Raw genomic sequence first — 22531 nt, 5'->3', positions numbered from 1 at the left:
CACACAGCCCATGAGGAAGAAAAAGGAAGTGATGGAGCTTATAAGGAGAGAAGGCAGTGTCTTCAGTAAAGTGGGTATAGATATTATTAAATATTACATTATTATTGGGTTTTTAAATTATAAAGGTATTAAAATGTAAATAATGTAGATGTTAATTTTTATAAAGACATTTTACATGGAAATAATGTCTTTTCAGATCACTTAACTACCAAAAACGAATTGCAGAACAAATCTTCTACAATGAGATAGATAAATGCATCAAGGTTGAATATCACTTCCTGATGTGACACTGAACCTAGGAAAAGGAAATCAAGAAGGACAGATAACAGCAATTTTGCTAAGCTAGGAAAATAAGTTTATTAAAAAGTCTTGACAGACAATAAACCTTCATGTATCAGAGTTGATCCAACTTTCTGGGAATGAGTTGTTGGAGGAGTCTCCCTTAGAATTAATGTGATTCTGCATCATTGCCTAGGATGATGGGTCCTGCTGCTTCTTGGTCCCTACAATTTTGCTGATCTGAGTGTTTTATGAGGATTCCTAGATCCTCTCTGTAGCTTTTCCATGCAACCCTGATGCAAATACAGATGGAATGTGATGTCCCTACAAGATGATGGAATTAGCCAAAAGCAGGGAGGGACTATCTGATACTTCATCACACCAATGAAATCCTGTCTCTCTAAATTAGTGCTTCTTGACACTAGTGAGAGAAGAATTCATACAAATTTCAAATTGGAATTTAGATTGTGGTGAAGATGGTCTAGATGCAATCTATCTACACAGTTAACACCTATTACAAGAGCAGATAAAGCAAAAGACACTTCCCCAGGTTTTGCAAGGTGCTAGCCCTTAAACTCATAGTTATGTTTATGAGAAATGTCTACTAAATGCCTCTTCTTGGGCACCTCTAAAGTCCTAAGGGCAGGGGGAATATGTAAACACAAGGGATTTGCCACAAACATGGAGAGTTGATGGGAGATCTCAGAGGTAAAGGCACTGGATATGAGGGAAAATGTTCAAGACCATGTGTCTGATCAATTTCAAGCTAAGAATATAATGAACCAGCCAGTCTTTACAATGGTTAACAGAGGCGCATACCATTGTCTGAATGAAGGAAAGTAGGTTGGCACTGGAAAGATCATTAAATGTGGACAGTGAAAGAAAGGATATTAAGTTTGACAATTTGGGAATGGACCTGCTATGGAAAAGGTAAAAAACCCAATAGAAACTATCTCTTGCAATCCTTAAAGAAGGAAAAGGAATTGGGGTTTACAAGACAAAAAAATGTTGGGATGTTGGAGAGTCTTTGGGGGAAAAGAATTTGAACAAAAGCTATGGAAAATTCATAGGTGGAGAGATGATCTTGGTGGGCAGAGGACTGAGATGAGACCAACCAGAGGCTCCATTGGAGAAAGACTGTGGGCCTTAAGTGGGAATCTTTGTGATTGGAAAGAAATACTTCTATGCCAGTAATGTTGTGAAAGTAGGGCAGACAAGTTTATTCCATTACCAAGATATTTGCTTTGATAATGCAGGGTCAGGGATGTTCCTGAAACTATAAACTTAGTTTCTTTGCTAAGCTTTATTGTTACTGAAAGGAGGAGAGAAGTTGAGAAGAATTAAGAGATATTTCATGCGGTAGGATGAGTTAATATGTTCTAGACTTGAGATGATTTCAAATATGTAATGGTTTTCAAGTTGAAATTACATGTATCGACTATTGATAATGTAGGTCTGGATGTTAACAGAGTTGCCATTATAGATCTTGATATATGTCAGTGAGTGTCCAAAGAAATAGCTTGGAAACTTAGGAATGGAAGGGTGTTTTACTCTCTATTTCAAAGAACATGAGTAAAAGATAGAAAAGAGACAAAAACTTTGGCTTCAACCATTCATTTTTCAAAAAAGACTAGGATGGTGAACTAGTTAAGAAGAACAAGAAAGAACAATCAGGCAGAAAGAGCAGGGAAAGGACACGCAGGAGGAGTAATTGGCCAGCAGTGTCAAAATCAAAAAACGATCAAGCAGCAGGAAAATTTTTAAGAATCCTTTAGTTTTATTCAAGAGAACATCACTGGACAATTTGCAGTCAACAATTCTCTTTAAAATGAAGATCAGAAATGTGATGGTCAGGGTTTTCAAAGAAAGAGAAAGGAGATCAGTTAGAGACCTTGAACAGTTTTTACAAACCATAGAGAAGCAATATTTATTTAAGTATGGGAGTTGTTGGCAGTGCTCACAATATGAGATTGGTAGGTTCATGCATTCAAGTTATTGATAGCTTGTTGAATGATTGGGTTCAGAGAAACTCTGGTCTGGAGCTGAACTGATTTATTTCATGTCAAAATTAGAAAGTAACTGAATCCATGCCAAATGAGGTCATCAACTTAAAAAATGGAGTAGACTGAAGTAAATAAGGTTTTGATTCTCAGGTCAAGCAGTTCCTCAGAAATTCTTTTCTTGTCAAGAAGAAAATGAGCTCATCTCTTAGGCATCCAGACGCATGTCACCTCTTCTAAATTCTTATCCTTCTACAGCTACACTGTAAGGGATAAGGTATATAACATTCAGAAATCCTACTGTGACTTTGAAATTTCATGAAGAGGAATACAAGGGATTAGAGTTCTGGAAGATAGAAGATGGTCTATGTATAAGCAGTCTGCTTAATACATGAGTGGTCTGTAGCTAAGCTGAAGAGCATCCAGAGCAGTTCAGGCCACGTAGTAGAAGGTCCTCCAGATCAAGACCTAAGTGACTCATTTCAAGGACCTCAAACTCTTGGGTTTTTAAGCTACTCAGAGACTTGTCAGCTCTCGTAAGGTATATTTTAATGGCCATTCCATCATGTAAGTAGCAGACCCCTTCTGTTTGTCCCTAAGGAGGATGATATGTATTCAGAGATTGCATTATATCCCTTTCAACTAGTTTTTGTCTTTTCTAAATGAGGGTTGTCTACAAGAGAATTTCCCTTTTACTGAAGGAAAGACCTTGGGATTGGCCTTCACAGAATGCCTTCTGACAAGTATTGGTCAATCTTTGGAGGCATTTTTTAGGAAAAAATAGACAGAGGCTGCTGAGGGCATTTTCCCCCTAAAATCCAATGGATAATAAGAAAAAAAAACTTATATGCTTTTCTTCAATGCACAAAACTGCCTATGAGCATATATAATAATGGAAATTCATTTGAAACTAACAGCCAACAGGAGAACAATTAGCAATTGTTATTAGCAATTTTAGTATTTCCTTCATTGCCTGAAATGGAATTTTCATCAACAAAAATTCAGTAAGTCCCACATATGTACAAGAAGGAGTATCAAGCTCTGCTTTCTTCCAAAGAATATCTATGAGGTATATGATACTGAAGAAAGTCTAGCCTGTGAAGGTGAGGTAGCCAGGCTGCTGAACAGTCAAGCAGATGGTGTTTTTTTTTTCTGGATGTTTAAGTTGACTAGAGAGTTTGTGTGTTTGGTGATTATAAAGAATATCCTTGCAACCATGGGTCCACTGAGGAGAGAGCCTCAAGTTGAGGTCAGTCTTTGAGTTGGACAGAATGTAGTATTAGGTACTAGAGATGGGGCCCAGTGAAGATGCAAGGCACCATGAAAATGTTCAGACTGCATACACGACTCTATTCTGTGATCACTGTGGTCTTCTATTCACTTTTTCTGTTTTACAGAGCTTGAGATTTGTTGGTGAAATCAAAAAGGTGAAAGATAGCTAGGAAAGGTTTTTTGTTGTGCAGTCATTTTTCACTGTGATCTGAAACTTTTTCACCCCAATTGAGGATTTTGTGGCCCCAAAAATAGTACTTTGCCATTATCTTCTTCATCCCATTATACTTATGAGAAAACTGAGGCAAAGAAAGTTAATTGATTTGCCCATTGCTACAAAAACTACTTAGTATATGAGGACAGATTTGAACACATGAAGATATGTTTTCCTGACTCCGTTTTGTTTGTTTGTTTGTTTGTTTGTTTTTTTGACTGAATCCCCTGCTTCATCTAGCTTTCCAGACTAGTGATTAGGAAGACAGTTCTGAAATCATCAGGGACACCTTGGATCTGGAAGGCATAAAACATGAATATAATACAAGAATATGTGAATCTTTTTGAGAATTTAAGATAAAAGCACTGTCCATTTGTAGGCAGAATATGAGGGAAGGAATGGAGCTGACAGGGGACACAGGTCATTCCTTAAGGAATGTGGAGCAGAATATTATAAGAATATAAGAATATTATAAAATGTAGGTATTGCAATAGTCAAATTTCAGAAAGATATTGCATATGGAAATAATGCCTTTTCTGAATAGAAATTTGAAGTATTAGTTCATTGCAAAACTGAATTGGAGAATAAATCTGCTATGACACAAATAAACACATCAAGGCTGAAAATCTCTTCATGATGAGAGGCTAAAACTCAATACAAGAAGGTCAAGCAAAATAGGCAAAGACAATTTAATTAAGTAGGGGAACAAGTTTATTAGAAAGTTGTAAAAGACACAATAGTGTATGAAAGCTGAGCCAACTTGCAGGGAAGAAGTTGTTGGAGGAATCTCCCTCATAACAGATGAGAGAGTGTGCATCTTTTCCCAGAAGGATGGGTCCTGAAAGCTTAATGGTCTCTAACACTTTCATGTCCAGAGGGCTCCATGGGCATTCCAAGACCCTGTTGTGGCTATTCCACATCACCCAGCTATAGACACAGATGGAATATGAAGTCCTTAAAAAGCCATGGAATCATCCTAAAGCTGAGAGGGTCAAAAATTCCATGACATCCCAGCAGCAAGGAGTTTTTCAGTAGAAGCCATAAGAATAATATCTTCCACAGCAAGATGGACGATAGCAGCCACAGCCATAACCTCCATAGCCATAGCCTCCATAACCACAGCCTCCATAGCCATAGCCTAGGCCACGGAGACAACCACATCCACAGCCATAACCAGAGCCATAGCCACAGCCCAGGCCCCCATAGTAGCCACCATAGTAGCACATGGTGTCAGGATTCACTTGAGTTGTTGGATGTTAAGGGCAAGTTCTGTAAGTATGTATGGCACCATCTGCACAGGAACATTTATACCTTTACAGCAGGAAACGTGGCAGACCTAGGCCAGAATTGCATAGTTACCATTAACAAATTGCCAATGTAAAATCACATTCTTGTAATTATTTGGTCCCTGACAATACCACCAGCAAATTAAAGTTTTGTTTGTGTTTTTTTTCCTCTTGGCTCATTTATTTCCTGTGAAGGCCCTACTGACAATCTCATTTCTGTATTGGGAAACATTATGGCATTGCCACAAGTATGCTGTTAAGGTGACTGAAGCCCTACATGGAAGCCCTCTCCAAGACATCAGTGTTGTCTTTTGATTATACATGCTTCCCTGATCATCTGATACTTTGTCATAGTTATGGAATTCTGCCTTTCTAAATTAGTGCTTCTTGAGATTGAATTTTACTCAAATTTCAGACTGAATTTGAAACCCCCTCTTGATGAAATCGAACCGCCCCACACCTATTCCAAAAGCAGATAAAGCAAAAATGATCTCCCCAGTTTTTCCATTGTGTCCACACCTAGGCTTATGGTCAGAGTTATAAGAAATGTCCACAGAGTCACTCTTCTCAGGCAGCACTGACATCCTGATGCCAGTGAAAATATGTAAACACAAAGGAACCTGCCACAAATATGGAAAGTTGATGGGAAAGAAATTCAGAGGCTGAGCACAGGATACTTGGGGAAATGGCAAGATTGTGCACCACTGGTGGTTTTCAAATTTATAATATAATATACTAGAGCAAGACAGAGGTTAAGGTAAGAGAGAGGAGAGTATTCTAGGCACAGTGGACAGTCAGTCACTGCAAAGGCAAACAAAAGGCATATGTTGTACATTGTCTGAATGAGGGAAGGTCATCTAACACTGGTAAGACTATTAAATACATGGAGAAGATAAAAGGGATATGAAGACTGCCAATTTAGGAATGGGCCAGCTACAGAAGAGAATGAAATGCCAGAGAGAGGCCATTTAAATCCTCAAGAAGTTAAAATAGTTGGAATTTACAAGACAATAAGTGTAGGGCCTGTGAGATTGGGGAGTTCTAGGTGAGGAGGAGAAGTCAGAAGAATGCCTTTGGAAAATCCATGGGTAACTGAGTGGAAAGAGGATCTGGTAGGCAAGTGATTGAAAACCAATCTGAGGTTCTTTGGGAGAGGTTCTGTGTGGACCTTGTCCAAGTGAAAATCTTGTGATTAAAAAGAGGTATTTGTATTCTCTTGATGTTGTAAAAGTAGTCAGACATGTTTATTCAACTAAAAAGACATTTGCATTGATAGTTCAGGGTCAGATACGTCCATGACACTATAAAATTAAATCTTTGCTGGATATTGTTGCTCTTGCAAGAGGAGGACAAAAGTTGAGGAAAAGATGGGGGCTTTGCATAAGGCAAGATGAGGAAATCTGTTCTAGACTTGGGATGATTTGACATATATATTGGTTGTTAAGTTTAAATTTTTTATATTGATTATTGATAATGTGACTCTGAAACTTACCAGAGATGGTATTATGGATCTGGACCTGTATCAGTGAGTGTCCAAAGGAATGGCTTGGAATCTCTGGAATGGAAAGAGGTTCTTCTCTCTTATTATTAGAAAGAACATTCATAAAAGAAAGAAAAAAAGAAAAGATATAGAAAGTTGGTCTTCACCAGCCATTTTGTATGAAACGACAGACTAATGAACTAGTTAAGAAGAATAAGAAGTAATAGTTATACAGGAAAAGTGGGGTCAAGTACATCTAGGAAGAGTAACTGGCCAGGAGTGTCAAAGCCAAAGAGAGATCAAAAAACAAGAATGTTGGAAGAGGCCTTTAGGTTTATTCAGGAGAACATTACTGGATAAATTGCAGAGAACAGTTTCTCTTGAAGGTGAGGGTCAGGAATGTGATGTTCAGAGATTTCAAAGACAATGAAAAAAAGAGCAGATAGATACTTCTGAATTTTTCCCTAAACTGCGCTAAAGGCAATATCTAATTCAAAGGCAACTGGCAGTGCTGACAATATGAGACTGGTAGAATCATGCATTTACACTATTGCTAGCCTATCAAACTAGTGAGCTCAGAAGAAATACTCCTCTGGAACTGGAGCTGGAACTGGTTTATTTTATGTCAAAATTAGAAAGTTATTGAGTCCAATGCAAATGAAGCAGACAACAACTAAGAAATTGTAGCAGGGAGAAAAGAATGAGGTTTTGACTCAGGTTGAGCAACTCCTGAGAAATTCTTGGGTTACCCATGGGTGATCTTTGGCTAAGCTGAAGTTATTCCAGAGGGGTCCAGACCATAAGATAGAACGTCCTCTAGATGAAGACCTAAAGACTCATTTTAAGGAACTTGGACTTTTGCATTTGGAGGATACTCAGGGATTTGTCTCAGGTCTTTTAAGGTGTTTTAATGGCCACCACATAGTATAAATATTAGACCCCTTCTGTTTGTCCCTAAGAATTTTTAAATGGACTCATAGATAATATTCTTCCCCTCTAAACTGATTTTTGGCTTCACTAAAGAAAACAAAACATTCTCTGCCCAATAAGGGGTTGTACATGAAAGAATTTCTCTTTTACTGAAGGATTTATTTCCATGGAATTGACCTTCATAGAATTTATCATCACAACTGTTTGGAGATATTTTTAGGAAAAAAATCAATTGACTTAGGCTGCTAAGGATATTTCCTTTAAAATCCAACAGATAATCGAAAATTTATATGCTTTTTTTTTCAATATACAATAATGCCTATATTCAATACATTGTAAGGAAAGACATTTGAAACTAACAAACAGCAAGTAAATAAGAATCCCTAGGTATTAGCATTTGTAGTGTTTCCCAAACTACCTGAAACAGAATTATAATCAAGAAAAATTGAGTAAGTTCCACCTATGTACCAGGTGTTGTGTTAGGTTCTGGTAAAGAACCTCCATGAGGTACATGATAAAGTTCATAGCTAGACTGCTGAATAGCTTAACAGATGCTCGCTTCTCCTGGGTGCTTAAATTGACTAGAGAGTTGAGTGTTTGCTGGTTATACAGGTCATCCTTGCCACTATGGGTAAACTGCTCTACTATAGAAGAGAGCATCAGTTCAAAGGCATTGTTTGAGTTGGGCAAGATGTGCTCCTAGAGATTTGGTCTACTGAAGGGTCATGGTTAGCTGAAATTTTTTAGACTTATATATGTGACTCTTTTCTGTAGTCTTTGGTATGCTGTTCACTTGTTCTGTGCTACAGATCTTGAGATTTCTAAGTGAAAAACAAGTGGATTTTGGTTTTCAATAATTTTTCTCTGTTTGAATATTTGTCACTTTGAGGAATTCTTGGCTAAGAAAACATCATTTGCCATTACCTTTTCTAGCGCAATATATGGTTAAGGAAACTGATGGAAACAAAATGGTTTATTCATGCTACACAAACTGTTTAGGACAGATTTTTGATGGGGACAGATTTGAACTTGGGAGGATGGGTCTTCTTCACTCCATTTCCAGTACTCAACCCACAACTTCACATAGCTTTCCAGACTAAGATTAGAAAGAAAATTATGAAATCATCAGGGATAATTTGGAGCTGGAAATCATGAATTATGAATATGACACCAAGAATATGTGGAACTTTTTGAAACTTTGAAGATAAAAACCCTATTTATGGACAGAATGTGGGAGAAGGTATGGAACTTATTATAGACAAAGGCCATGCCTTCAGTAAGGTGAGCCATCAGTATTATGAGAGAATGAAATCTTAAGTACTGCAGAAGTCAGATTTGAGAAAGACATTTGGAATGGAAATAATGCCTTTGCTGAACAGAAACTGGGAGAGGTTTTATTTCATTGCCAAAATGCAGTGGAGGGGAAATGTTCTGCAATGACACAAATAAGTATATCAAGGTTGAAATCTTTTCCTGAAGAGATCATGAAACCCAAGGACAGGGCGGTCAAGAGGGCCATAATCAAACAAAACAACAACAAAACAAAACAAAAAAAACTTTGCTAAGCCAGGGAAATAAGTTTATTAGAAAGTTGTAAGACACAATAATGTATATAAGAGCTGAGCCAATTTTTTGAGAATAAGTTGTTGTTGGAGGAGTTTTCCTCATCACAAATGAGAGTCTGTATCATTTAGCAGGAGGACAAGTCCTGCTACTTCTTGGTCCCTGGCACTTCCCTGCCCCATGGGCTCCATGAGGATTCCAAGACCCTGATGTGATAACTTTCCCATGCCATCCAGATGCAGGTACAGAAGGAATGTGAGGTCCTTACAAAGCCATGGAATTAACCCAAAGAAGAGATGAGCAATTCCTTGACAGTCCAGCAAGGGATTTTTCAGTAGAAGCCATAAGAATAATAATTTCCACAGCAAGATGGACGGTAGCAGCCATAGCCATAGCCACTATAACCCAGGCCTCCATAGCCACAGCCTCCATAGCCATAGCCTACGCCACGGAAGCAGCCACATCCACAGCCATAACCAGAGCAATAGCCATAGCCCAGGCCCCCATAGTAACTGCCATAGTAACACATGATGTCAGGATTCACTTGGGTAGATTGTTGTTAGGGTATGTTTTGTGAGTATGTATAGCACCATTTACATAGGAGCTTTTTATACCTTTACATCAGGAAATGTGACAGACCCAGGGCAGAATTGCTTTATTACCATTAGTCAAATTGCTGGTGTAAAATCACATTCTTACAATTGTTTGGTCTCTGATAATACCACCAGTTATTTAAGAGTTTCTTTTATCTTTTGTCTCTTGATTCGCTGTTTTTCTGAGTAATCTCTGCCACAATCTCATTCCTCTAATGTGAAATGATTTTATTGTTGCCAAAGGTATATTATTAATGTTACTGATGCCCTATCCAGTCTTCATGGCAGTACTCTCCAAGACTTCACTGACTTCCTTCCATTACACTTTTCTCTCTGGATATCTGATACTTCATCATAGCTATATAATCCTATATCTCAAAAGTAGTGCTTCTTGAGTTTTAAGTGATAGAAGAGTTCACACAAATTCTAGATCGAAGTTGAGATTGTGGTCAAGCCCCTTTTTAAAAAAAATAAATTTTATTTTTCCAAATACATGCAAAGATACTTTTCAACATGCAGTTTTGTAAAAACTTGTGTTCCAAATTTTTCTTTCCCTCTTCCTTTGTTCTCAAGACAGCAAGGAATTCAATATAGATTAAACATGTGCAGTTATGCTAAACATATTTCCATATTCATTAGGATGTGTAAAAATAGCAAAAGAGAAAAAAAAAACACAAGATGTGAAAAAAATAAGCAAAAAAACAAGCAACAACAACAGAGAGATGAAAATACTACACTTATCTTCACATTCAGTCTCTTTCTTTCTTTCTCTGGATGTGAATATCTCTTTCCATCCCAAGTTTATTGGAATTGTTTTGAATCACCTCATTGTTGAAAAGAACCATGTCCATCACAGTTGATCGTCACACAATCTTGTTGTTACTGAGAATGTTCTCTTGGTTATGGTTATGCTCTCTACACTTAGCATAGCTCATGTAAGTCTTTCCAGGCTTTTCTGAAATCAGCTTCCTCATCATTACAAAACAATAATATTCCATTATATTTATATACTGTAATTTATTAAGTTTTTCCCCAACTGAGGGGCATCACTCAATTTCCAGTTCCTTGTCACTTCAAAAAGGGCTACTACAGACATTTTTGCCCATATTGGTCCTTTTCCCTGTTTTATGATCTCTTTGAGAAACAGACCCAATAGAGACACTGCTGAATCAAAGAGTGTGCACAGTTTGATAACCTTTTGGGTATAGTTCTATATTGCTCTGCAGAATGGTTGGATCAGTTCACAACTCCATCAGTAATGTATTAGTGTCCAAGTTTTCTCACATCCACTCTAACATTCATTATTATCTTTTTCTCTTATCTTAGCCAACCTGAGAGGTTTGAAGCAGGATCTCAGAACTGTCTTAATATGAATTTCTCTAATCAATAGTGATTTAGAGCATTTTTTCATGACTACAAATTATTTTAATTTCTTTGATTGATAATTGTTCATATTCTTTGACCATTTATCAGTTGGGGAATGGCACAACAACCCCAATTTCAACTTGATAACCAATAGATATCTCAAAGTTACCCAAGTCTAGAAGAGATTATACCAATACCATCTCAATCAACACCCCCTACCTCTTTTCTCAAATTTTCCTCTCCTTTCTGGAGTAAAAACATATAATCAAGTTCTTTTAATGTATGCAAATATCTTTTAGGTCAAATAAAATTGTTTGCCCTACCTTCACAACATCATTGTGATTGACTCCTGAAAGAAGGAAATAAGTTGAGAAGTATTAAGTGGCTTACTCTGGGTCACACAAACTACTAAGTGAATGACAGTTTTCCTCACAGGAAGATGTATCTTCTTGACTGAATTTCTTGACACTCAATCCACTGCATTTCCTAGCTTTTCCAGACTAGTACTGGGGAAGACGATCCTGAAATCACCAAAGATATCTTGCATTTGGAAGACACAACCATGATATATGTGAACCTTTTTAAAACTTTGGCAATAAAAACCCTGTCCATTTATGGGCACAATGTGAGAGAAGGGATATAGCTTATAGTGGATAAAGATCATTACTTAAGTAAAGTGGGTCATAGGTTTTTTAAATGAATTAAAATGTAAATATTGTAATAATCAAATTTGAAAAAGACATTTATGGGAAAATAATGCCTTTTGTGAACAAAAATTTGGAGAGGTATCAGCTTATTTCCAAAAATGCATTACAGAGTAAATCCTCTGCAAATAGATAAGTACATCAGGGCTGAAAATCTCTTCAAGGGACTGAAACCCAGGTACAGGGAGCTCAAGGACAATGGTAAAATTAGTTTTTTCTAAGCCAGGGAAACAAGTTTATTAGAAAGTTGAAAAAGATGTAGTGTATGAGACCTGAGATAATTTGCTCAGAATGTTATTGGAGGAGAATCTCTCATGACTAGTAAGAATCTGCTATTTTTCCCAGAATAGATCCTGCTGCTTCTTGGTCCTTGCTACTTATTTGCTCTAAGTTCTCCATAGAAACCCCAAGATCCTGTTGTGGTTGCTTTTCCATGCCATATGCTGTAGAGGTAGATAGAAACCCTAGGATTATTCCAAAACAAGGAGGGACAAAGATTCCTTGAAAGTCCAGCATGAAAGAGTTTTTCAATAGAAGCCATAAAAATAATATCTTCCACCACAAGGAGGGTGGTAGCAACCATAGCCATAACATCCATAACAACAGCCTCCATAGCCATAGCCTAGGCTGTGGAAACAGCCACATCCACAGCCATAACTAGAGCCATAGCCATAGCCCCGGCCTCCATAATAACTGCTATAGTAGCGCATGGTGTCAGGATTTACTTGGGTGGGTGGTTATTTAGGGTAGGTTTCATGAGTATGTATGGCACCATCTGTACAGGAACATTTGTACACCAAGAAGTGGGATAGACTCAGGTTAGAATTCCCATTCACTAAATTGCCAGAGTAACATCACATTCTTCAATTCTTGGGTCATTCACAACACAAACAGCATATTAAGCTTTTGTTTTGCTTTTTCCCCTTCTTGATTGCTTGTTTTCCTGGGAATGCTTTGCCATATTATCATTCATATAATGTAAACCTATTTTAGTGTTGCCAAAATTGTGTTGTTGAATTTGACTGATGCTTTATCCTGATTCCATGGCAGCACTCTCCTAATCTTCAAGGTTCTCGTTCTATTATACATGCTCCTTTCCAGCTGATATTTCATCACAGCTATGGAATCCTTTATGTCTAAATCAGGTGCTTCTTGAGATTCAAGTGACAGAAGAGTTCATGAAACTTTCAGATTGGAGTTGAGATTGTAGTAGAGTGCCTCTTGATGGAATCTATCCATCCAATACCTATTCCATGTCTAACAAAACACAAACCACCTCCCTAAAGTTTTCACTGTGTGCATTCCTGGCTCATGATTGGGGCTATGAGAAGTGTCCATCATTTCCCTCTTTTGGGGCAGGTCTAATATCCTAAGACCAGTGAGAAACATTGGATGTTTCCTTGACAAAAAAGATCTCTATAGAGTGAGAGTATGGAGGGAATGTCCCTCTAACAGCTACTGGAAATTCAAAACCTTACATGTATATTTTTCAATAAACTGTCATAACTGAGCAACAAAGAATAACGGAAATTTATTTATAGCTAACAAAGAGCAGAATAGCAAAGATCCATTCATATTGACCTTTCTAGTGTTTCCCGAACTTCCTGCAAGAGAATTTTAATCAATAAAATTTAGTAACTACTGCTCTAGTTTCTTCAAAAGAACTTCTTTGAATTAAAAGATTTTGGGGAAAGCCTGAGCAATTGAAAAATCAAAAGTTTCCCAGCCTGCTGAGCAATTTTGTAGATGCTGTCTTTTACTGGGTACTTAAGGAGGAGCTCAAATATTTCCTGGTTATACAGGGCCTCCTTGCAAACATGGATCCATTGTTCTCATCTATGGGAGAGTTTCGGTTCAAGGGCAGTGTTTCAGTTATTCACAATATGCAGTTGGCAACTAAAGATATGGTTTAGTGAAGGTATTGGTTACCTGAGGATGTTCAGTGTGTATGTGATTCTCTTCTGTGATCACTGTAGTGTGCCATTCACTTGTGTTGTGCTTTAGATCTTGAGATATTTTGGTGAAAATTGAGTGGTAAAAGACAACTAGACAAGGGTTTTGTTGTTTAGTCATTTTTTCACCATTGACTGAAGCATTATCACTGCATATGAGGATTTCATGGCCAAGAAAATGAAGTCATTTGCTATAACCTTCTACATCACATTATACATATGAGGAAACTAAGGGATACAAACTTAAGGGGAAGGTCCAGCAACCCCCAAACTACTTAGGGTATGAAGACAAATTTTGATGTGTAAAGATGAGTCTTCTTGACCCTATTTCTGGAACTCAGTCCACTGCTTTACCTCTCTTTCTAAATTAACATTGGAAAAACAATTCTGAAATCACCAGAGACATCTTCGATTTGTATTCACAAACCATGAATATGACACCAAAATATGTGAATCTTTTTGAAACTTTGAAGATAAAAACCCTGTCCATTTATGGACAAAATGTGAGAGAACAATGAAGCTTATAGTGCATAAAGGCCATTAGAGCAAAATTTATATGGAAACAATGACTTTTGCAAACAGAAATTTGGAGGTATCTGCTTGTTGCCAAAAATGCATTGGAGAGCAAATCCTCTGCAGTGACATAGATAAGCTTATTAAGGCTGAACATCTCTTCATAATGAGAGGCTAAAACACAAGTAGAGGGAGTTCCAGAAGGACATGTCAAAAACAGTTTTACTAAGTCAAAGAAACAAGTTTATTAGGATCTCATAAAAGACACAGTAGTATATGAGAACCCACCCAACTTGCTGAGAATGGGGTGTTGTTGGAGGAGTCTCTCTTATGACAAGCGAGAGTCTGCCTCATTTTCCAGAAGGATGGGTTCTGCTGCTTTCTGGTATGCACACCTTGCCAGCCCTGATTGCTCCATGAGGATTCCAAGACCTGTTGAGGGAGCTTTCCCATATCATCCAGCTGCTGGTGCTGAAGGAACGTGATGCCCTTTAAAGATCATGAAATTAACCCAAAGCAAGGAAGGAAAAGAATTCCTTGAGAATTCAGCAGCAAGCTTTTTTTTTTTCAGTAGAAGCCATAAGAATAAAACCTTCCACAACAAGATGGCCGACAACAGCCATAGCCATAACCTCCATAGCCCAGGCCTCCATAGCCACAGCCTCCATAGCCATAGCCTAGACCACGGAAGCAGCCATATCCACAGCCATAACCAGAGCCGTAGCCATAGCCCAGGCCCCCATAGTAGCTGCCATAGTAGCACATGGTGTCAGGATTCACTTGAGTGGTTGGATGTTAAGGGCAGGTTCTGTAAGTATGTATGGCACCATCTACACAGGAACTTTTATACCCTTCCAGTAGGACGTGTGACAGACTCTGGCCAGAATTTCATAATTCCCATTAACCAAATTGCCAGGGTAATATCACATTCTTTCAATGTTTGGTCCCTAACAACACAAACAACACATTAAGGTTTTTATTTCTCTTTTCCCCACCTCTTGATTGCTTGTTTTCCTGGGAATTCTCTGCCACAATTTCATTCAAACAATGCAAACTTATTATAGTGTTGCCAAAATTATGTAGTGAATATGAGTGATGCCCTTCTCAGATTCCAGAGCAGCATTCTCTGGTCATCAGGGTCCTCTTCCTATTGTACTTGCCTCCTAACCACATGATACTTCATCACAGCTATGGAATCCTTTCTCTCTAGATCAGTACCTCTTGATGTAATTCATCAACCTAGCATCTACTCCAAAAGCTGACAAAACATAGATCCCTTGCCTAGTGTATGCACTGTGCAAATGGTTTAGGTTAGAAGAATTGTCCACCATTTCCATCTTCTGGGGCAGTTCTAATGTCCTAAGTCCAGGGAGAACTTGGACCAAAGAAATTCTGAAGGCAAGGATGGATAAAAGAGAGGTTTCTGGGCAGGATGGGTAGTCAGTCTGTGTAAATGCAAAGAGAAGGTACTTGCTGTCCACTGTCTGAATGAAAGAGGGTAGGCTAGTACTGGCAAGACTATATAAAATATGGGGAGGGGAAACAAAGTCTATGAAGCCTGCCATTTTGGGATGGGTCAGCTACCTAAGAAGGTGATTCCATATTGAAGCTACCTATTCAAATCCTCAGGGAAAAATAAGTAGGTGGAATTTATTAGGCAACATGGACTTTGGGAAGTTCTAGGGGTGGAGGTGTCAGATGAATGTTTTTAGAAAATCCACTGGGAAGCTGAGTGGAGAGAGAATCAGGATAAGCAAACAAGTGAGTCGAGAAGACTGATTTAGAGGATTTGTATGGAGAGGTTCTCTGTGGCCTTGTCTAAGTGGGATTCTTTGTGATTAGAAAGAAGTATTTTGATATCACTGGTGTTGTAAAGTTTATTTAACTAAAAACGATATTTGTAGTGATAGCACAGGAAATGGGATGTCCTTGACACTATAAATATAAGATATTGGCTTCAGGTTGTTACTCTAGAAAAAAGAAAAGTTGAGAAGAAGTAGGAGACTTTGGATGAGACAGGATGAGGAAATCTCTAGATGAGATAAATTTATATATATATATATATATAGGTTATCAAGTTGAAATTGTGTACATTGACTATTGATAATGTGGCTCTGGATCTTACTAGAGATGCCATTATGGATATGGTCCTGTTGCAGTGAGTGACCACGGAATGGCTTGGAAACTCTGGAAGGGAAAGTGATACTTCCAGAAAGCATAGGGTTAAAAAAAGAAAGAACAGAGACAGAAGCCTGAACTTCAGCCAGTTATTATGCATGAAAGGACAAGATGCCAAACTGATTAAGTAGAACAATAAAGAATATCAGGCAGAAAGAGAAATGTCAAGCAAGTCTACAAATGGCAGTTGAAAAGTAGGATCAAAGTCAAAGAGAAATGAAGCAGCAGGAACATTTGAAGAGGCCTTTAGGTTTACTTTCAGAGTACCTTATTGGAGATTTTGGAGAGAGCAGGTTCTCTTGAAGTGAGAATTAGGCATGTGATGTTCAGGACTTTCAAAGATAGTGAAAGGGGAGCACTGATTAGATCCCTTGAACTACAGTAAAAGCAAGGTCTAGTTATATGTGGGAATCCTGAGCATTCCTGAGAATATGAGGTTGATAAGCTTCATACAATCCAGCCATTGAGAGCCTACTGAACCAGTGAGTTCAGGAGAAATGACAGTGTACATCTGGAACTTGGGCTATTTTAGGTCAATTTAAGAAAATAACTGAACTCCTGGAAAATTAAGTGGTCACCAATTGGAAAAGTGTAGAAGAGAGAAGAGAATGAGATTTTTATTATTGGGTTGAGCAAATCCTGAGACATTCTTGGGTAGCTCAGGAGATCAATGAGCTCATGTTGGTCAGGGCAGCCATAAGAGTGTCCTCTCCTCTGCCTTATTCAATACTTTTACAGCTACCCTCTATACTATAAACTAACCCAATATGCTATCACATGATAACCAGAAATCCTACCTTGACCTTGGGACATAAGGGATTAGAGCAGAGAAATGCAAATGTTTTTGGGTAAACTGAAGAGCATTCAGAGGACTCCAGATTACATGGGAAAAGGAACTTAAGACCAAGAGCTAAGTGACTCAATTCAAGGAACTCAGACTCTTGGGGGCAAAGTATATTCAGGGACGTGTTCTAGCTCTCTTACCATGTTTTAATGGTCACCACATAGAAAGTAGTACTCCCCTTTCTGATTTTGCCTATAGAGAATGACATGGATTCAAATATAACATTCTCCCCCTTTAAATTGAATTTTGCATTTTCTAAAGAAGATGAAGTATTTTTTGAGTAATGAGGAGTGAACAAGAGATAATTTTTCTTTTACTGAATGTTTGTATGCATGGAATTGACTTTCATGGGATGCTTCATGACAAGACATTGGGCAACATTTGGAGCCTTTTTTTTTTTTTGAGAATGATCTTCATGAAGTGAGGCTACTGTGGGCATTTTCCTCTAAAAGGTACTGCAAATTCAAAAGCTTACTTACATTTTTGTCAATGAACTGACATGGCTATAAGCAACATAGAGTAATGGAAATTTATTTATAGCTAACAAAGATCAAGAAAGCAAAGCTCCATTGGCATTGGCCTTTCTAGTGTTTCCCAAAATTCCTGAAAGAGAATTTTAATAATTACTGCTCTAGCTTCTTCCAAAGAACTTCTTTGAGTTATAAGATTTTGGGGAAAGTCTAGCCTGTGTAAATGAGAAATCAAAAGATTGTTTGGCAGGCTTCTGAGCAACCTTATAAATGCTGTCTTTTCCTGGGTATTTAAGTTGACTGGAGAGTTGAAGTATTTCCTGGTTATGGAGAACATCCTTACAGTCATGGATGGGTTCCTTGCTTTCATGTATGGGATAGCTTCAGGTCAAGGGCAGTGTTTGAGTTCTTCACAATATGCAGTTGGCTACTAGAGATTTAGCTTACTGAAGATATATGGTTACCTGACAATGTTCAGACTGTGTATATGGTTCTCTTCTGTGATTACTGTGGTATGCCATTCACATGTACTGTGCTTTAGATCTGGAGATAATTGGTGAAAATAAAGTGGAAAAAGACAACTAGACAAGGGGTTTGTTCTTTAGTCATTTTTCACTGTTGTCTGAAACATTGTCACTGCATCTGAGGATTTCATGGTTAAGACAATGAAGTTATTTGATATAACCTTCTGCATCCCATTAGATAGATGAGGAAATCGAGGATTACAAATTTAAGGGGCAGGCCCAACATCCCACAAACCATTTAGGGTATGAGGACAGATTTTAATGTGTGAAGATGACTCATCTTGACCCCATTTCTGGAACTCTATCCACTGCTTTACCTTGCTTTCCAAATTAACATTGGAAAAACAATTCTGAAATCACCAGGGACATCTTGGATTTGGATGTCACAAACCATGAATATGACACCAAAAATATATGAATCTTTTTGAAACTTTGAAGATAAAAATCCTGTCCATTTATGGGTAAAATATGAGGGCAGGGATGATGTTTAAAGAGCACAATGTCTCACTCCTTCAGTAAAATAGGGCATAAATATTTGAATGGACTAAGATATAAGACCTGTAATAATCAAAACTGAGAAAGCCATTTACCTGGAAACAATGACTTTTCTAAACAGAAATTTGGGGCGGTATCTGCTTGTTGCCAAAAATGCACTGGAGAGCAAATCCTTACAATGACACACATAAGCACATCAAGTCTGCACATCTCTTCACAATGAGAGACTAAAACACAAGTGGAGGGAGTTCAAGGACAAGTAAAAAGTAGTTTTACTAAGCCAAAGAAACAAGTTTATTAGAATGTCATAAAAGAGCCAGTAGTGTATAAGAGCTGAGCCAACTTGCTGAGAATGGAGTGTTGTTGGAGGAGTCTCTCTTTTGACAGATGAGAGTCTGCATCATTTTCCAGAAGCATGGGTCCTTCTGCTTCATGGTACCTGCACTTTGCCAGTCATGATTGCTCCTGGGGATTCCTAGGTCCGATTGTGGGAGTATTTCCATGCCATTCAGATGCAGGTACAGAAGGAATGCAATGTCCTTAAAGAACTATGCAATTAACTCAAAGCAGGGAAGGACAAGAATTCCTTGGTAATCCAGCAGCAAGGGTTTTTTCAGTAGAAGCCATAAGAATAATACCTTCCACAGCAAGATGGGCGACAACAGCCATAGCCATAGCCACCGTAGCCTAGTCTCCCATAGCCACAGCCTCCATAGCCATAGCCTAGGCCACAGTAGCTGCCACATCCACAGCCATAACCAGAGCCATAGCCATAGCCCAGGCCCCCATAGTAGCTGCCATAGTAGCACATGATGTCAGGATTCACTTGGGTAGTTGATTGCTTAAGGTGGGTCCTGTGAGAATGTTTGACACCATCTGCACGGGAGCTTTTATACTGTTTCAAGCAGGAAGTGTGACAGACTTAGGCCAGAATTGCATAATTTCTATTCACCAAGAGTGCCAGGGTAATATCACATTCTTTCAATTGTTTGGTCTTTGACAACACAAACAACATATTAAGATTTTGTTTTTGTTGTGTTTTCCTCTTGATTCGTTGGTTTCCTGAAAAGGCTCGGCCACAATCCCATTCATGTAATATAAAACCATTATTATGCTGCCAAACTTGTGTTCTCACTGTTACTGATATCCTCCCAAACTTCATGACAATGCTTTTCCAGAAATGAGTGTCCTCCTTCCATTATCCTTGCATACTGGCTGTCTAACACTTCATCACAGCTATGGAATCCTGTCTCTAAAGTAGTGCTTCTTGAGAATTAAGTGACAAAAGAATTCACACAAATTTTAGATTGGAGTTTATTTAGACTGTGATGAAACACCTCTTGATGGAATCCATTTACCCAGCACCTATTCCAGAAATCGATAAAGCAAAAAACCCCTCCTTCTTGTTTGCACTGCCCCCACTCCTAGACTCATGTTTGGGATTATAAGAAATGTCCACAGAATTCCTCTCCTTGGGAAGCACAAATGTTCTTAGACCAAAAATAAAAACAAAACAAAACAAAGGGCCTTGCCACAAATATAGAGAGTTGATGGGAGAAAATCTCAAAGGCAGAGGCACAGGATACTAAGGGAAATGGGCAAAACCATGTGCCTCAGCTTAATTTCAAACTGACAATAAAATGGACCAGAAAAAGTCAAAGGGAAGAATGGAAAGAGGAGAGTTTTTTAGCCTGGGTGGACAAGTGTACATACAAAAGTAAAGAGAAGGCATTGTCTGAATGAAAGAAGGTAAGCTAGCACTGGCAAGACCCAAAAATATCGGAAGGCTTTGAAGATGGCCCATTTGGGAATGGGTCAGTTAAAGAAGAGGGTGAAATAACATTGAGAAGATATTTAAATTCTCAGAGGAAGAAAAGTAGATGAAATTTACAACACAACAAGTATGGATTTGGGGACTTTGAAGGGTCCTTGGGAGGAAGACTCACAAGAATGATTTTGGAAAATCCACTGGACAAATGATTGATTCAAGGAGACAATTCAGAAGGTCTTTTGGAGAGGTGCTGTGTAGTTTTTGTCTAAGTGGGAATCTTTTTTATTGGAAGTTATTTTAATGTCAGTAATGTTTTGAAAGTAGACCAGAGAAGCTGATTCTGTGAAAAAGCTATTTGCATTGATAGAGCAGAGTTAGGAATGTTGCTTCTTCTGAAATGAGGAGAGAAGTTGAGAAGAGGTTTTCCATGAGATAGGATTAGGATATCTCTTCTAGACTTTGTTATGCATTATCAAGTGGAAATTACAATTGCTGAGCAATTCCCCAATTGATAAATGTTCCAGGGATGTGGACAGACAATTTTCAGTTTTTGGGTAAGCTGAAGAGCAATTAGAGGAGACCAGACTACGTGGAAGAAGCAACTCCAGGTCAAAACCTAAATGACTCGATTTTAAGGAACTCAGACTCTTAGGTTTAGAGGATATTCAGAAACTTGTCTTAGTTCTCTTAAGATGTTTTAACATAACCATATAGTGTAAGTAATAGACCCATTCTGTTTGTCAAAAAAGAGGATAACAATGATTCAAAGACAGCATTGTCCTACATCAACTGATTTTTGTATTTGCTATTGAAAATAAAATATGCTTTGTTTAATGAGGGTTGACCAAAAGAGAATTTCTCACTTATTGAAAGCTTTGTATCCCTGGAATTGTCCTTCATAAAAGATTGGTCAACCCTTTTGGGGTATTTTTAGGAAGATATCCATAGAGTAATACTGTTGAGGACATTTCCCTCTTAAATCCAGGGGAAACACAAAAATTTACCTGCTTTTTCAATATAGAAATGGAAATGCATCTGAAACTAAGGAAAAGCAGGAGACAAAGATTCAGAGTTATTGGCACTTGTAGTGTTTCCCACATTTCCTGAAATAAAATTTTAAGCAAGAAAAATTTAGTAAGGACTGCCTATCTACAGGATAGTGTCAAGTTCTGATTTCTTCCAAAGAACCTCTGTGAGGGACATAATTTGGGGGAGGATCTAGTCTGTGAAGTTGAGAAATCCAAAGGTTGGTTGGTAGGCTGCTCAGCAGCCAAGTAAATGCTATTTCTCTTGGGTATTTAAGTTGTCTGGGGCGGGGGGTCATGTTTCCTGTTAATACAGGATACCCTTGCCACCATAGATTCACTGTCCTCATGTAGGAGAAGAGAGTCTCAGTTCAAAGTCAGGATTTGAATTGGACAGAATTTACAGTTAGCTACTAAAGATTCTGCTCACAGAATGTGCAAGATTCACTGATAAGGTTCAGACTGTGTATATTACTATGATTCTATAATCTTTGGGGTGTGCTATTAACTTGTTCTTGATTTCTTGATGAAAACAAAATGGTGAAAACAGCTAGAAAGAATTTTATTGTTCAGTCATTTTTCACAGTTTTTCTTGTTGGTGCAAGGTGAGGAATATCCATGACTATGTAAACCTAAAATCTTGACTTGATGTTGAAAGAAGTTGAGAAGAGGTGGGGGGAGGGCATTGCTTCAGGTAGGGTGAGAAAATCTGTTCTAGACTTGGGATGATTTCAAATATGTAATGGTTATCTAGTTGAAATTGTATATATTGCCTATTGATAATGTTGGTCTGGATTTTTAACAGAGATGCTATCATAAATTTGGTCCTGTGTAATGAGTTTCCAAATGTATTACTTGGAAACTCTGAAATGGAAGGGAATTATTCTCTCTTATCCTTCTAAAAAGCATACCTACAAGAAATTAAAGAGACAGAATTTAGGGTTCTATTCATCATTTTACATAAAAGGATAAGATGGTGAACTAGTTAAGAAGAATAAGAAAGAATAATCAGGCAAGAAAAGTAAAAAAATATCCAATAATTGGCCAGCAGTGTCAAAGCCAAAGAGAGATCA

At 38.0% G+C, this 22531-nt stretch overlaps 1 protein-coding gene across 1 annotated transcript; it reads right to left on the bottom strand.

Annotated features, from left to right (window-relative positions):
- Positions 1 to 14718: 14718 nt before the first annotated feature.
- LOC105750212 (keratin-associated protein 20-2-like) lies at positions 14719 to 19473 on the bottom strand. Its single transcript, XM_023501406.1, has 2 exons — positions 19301 to 19473; positions 14719 to 14899 (listed from the first exon to the last, which is right to left on the bottom strand). The coding sequence occupies exons 1-2, from the start codon at positions 19471 to 19473 to the stop codon at positions 14719 to 14721; spliced, it is 354 nt and encodes a 117-aa protein (XP_023357174.1).
- Between the last annotated feature and the right edge of the window lie 3058 nt (positions 19474 to 22531).

The sequence above is a fragment of the Sarcophilus harrisii genome, chromosome 3, assembly GCF_902635505.1.
Source record: "Sarcophilus harrisii chromosome 3, mSarHar1.11, whole genome shotgun sequence".
Classification (NCBI taxonomy): domain Eukaryota; kingdom Metazoa; phylum Chordata; class Mammalia; order Dasyuromorphia; family Dasyuridae; genus Sarcophilus; species Sarcophilus harrisii.
Note: the sequence above shows the minus strand (reverse complement) of the source record. Positions and strands in the feature narration are given on the sequence as shown.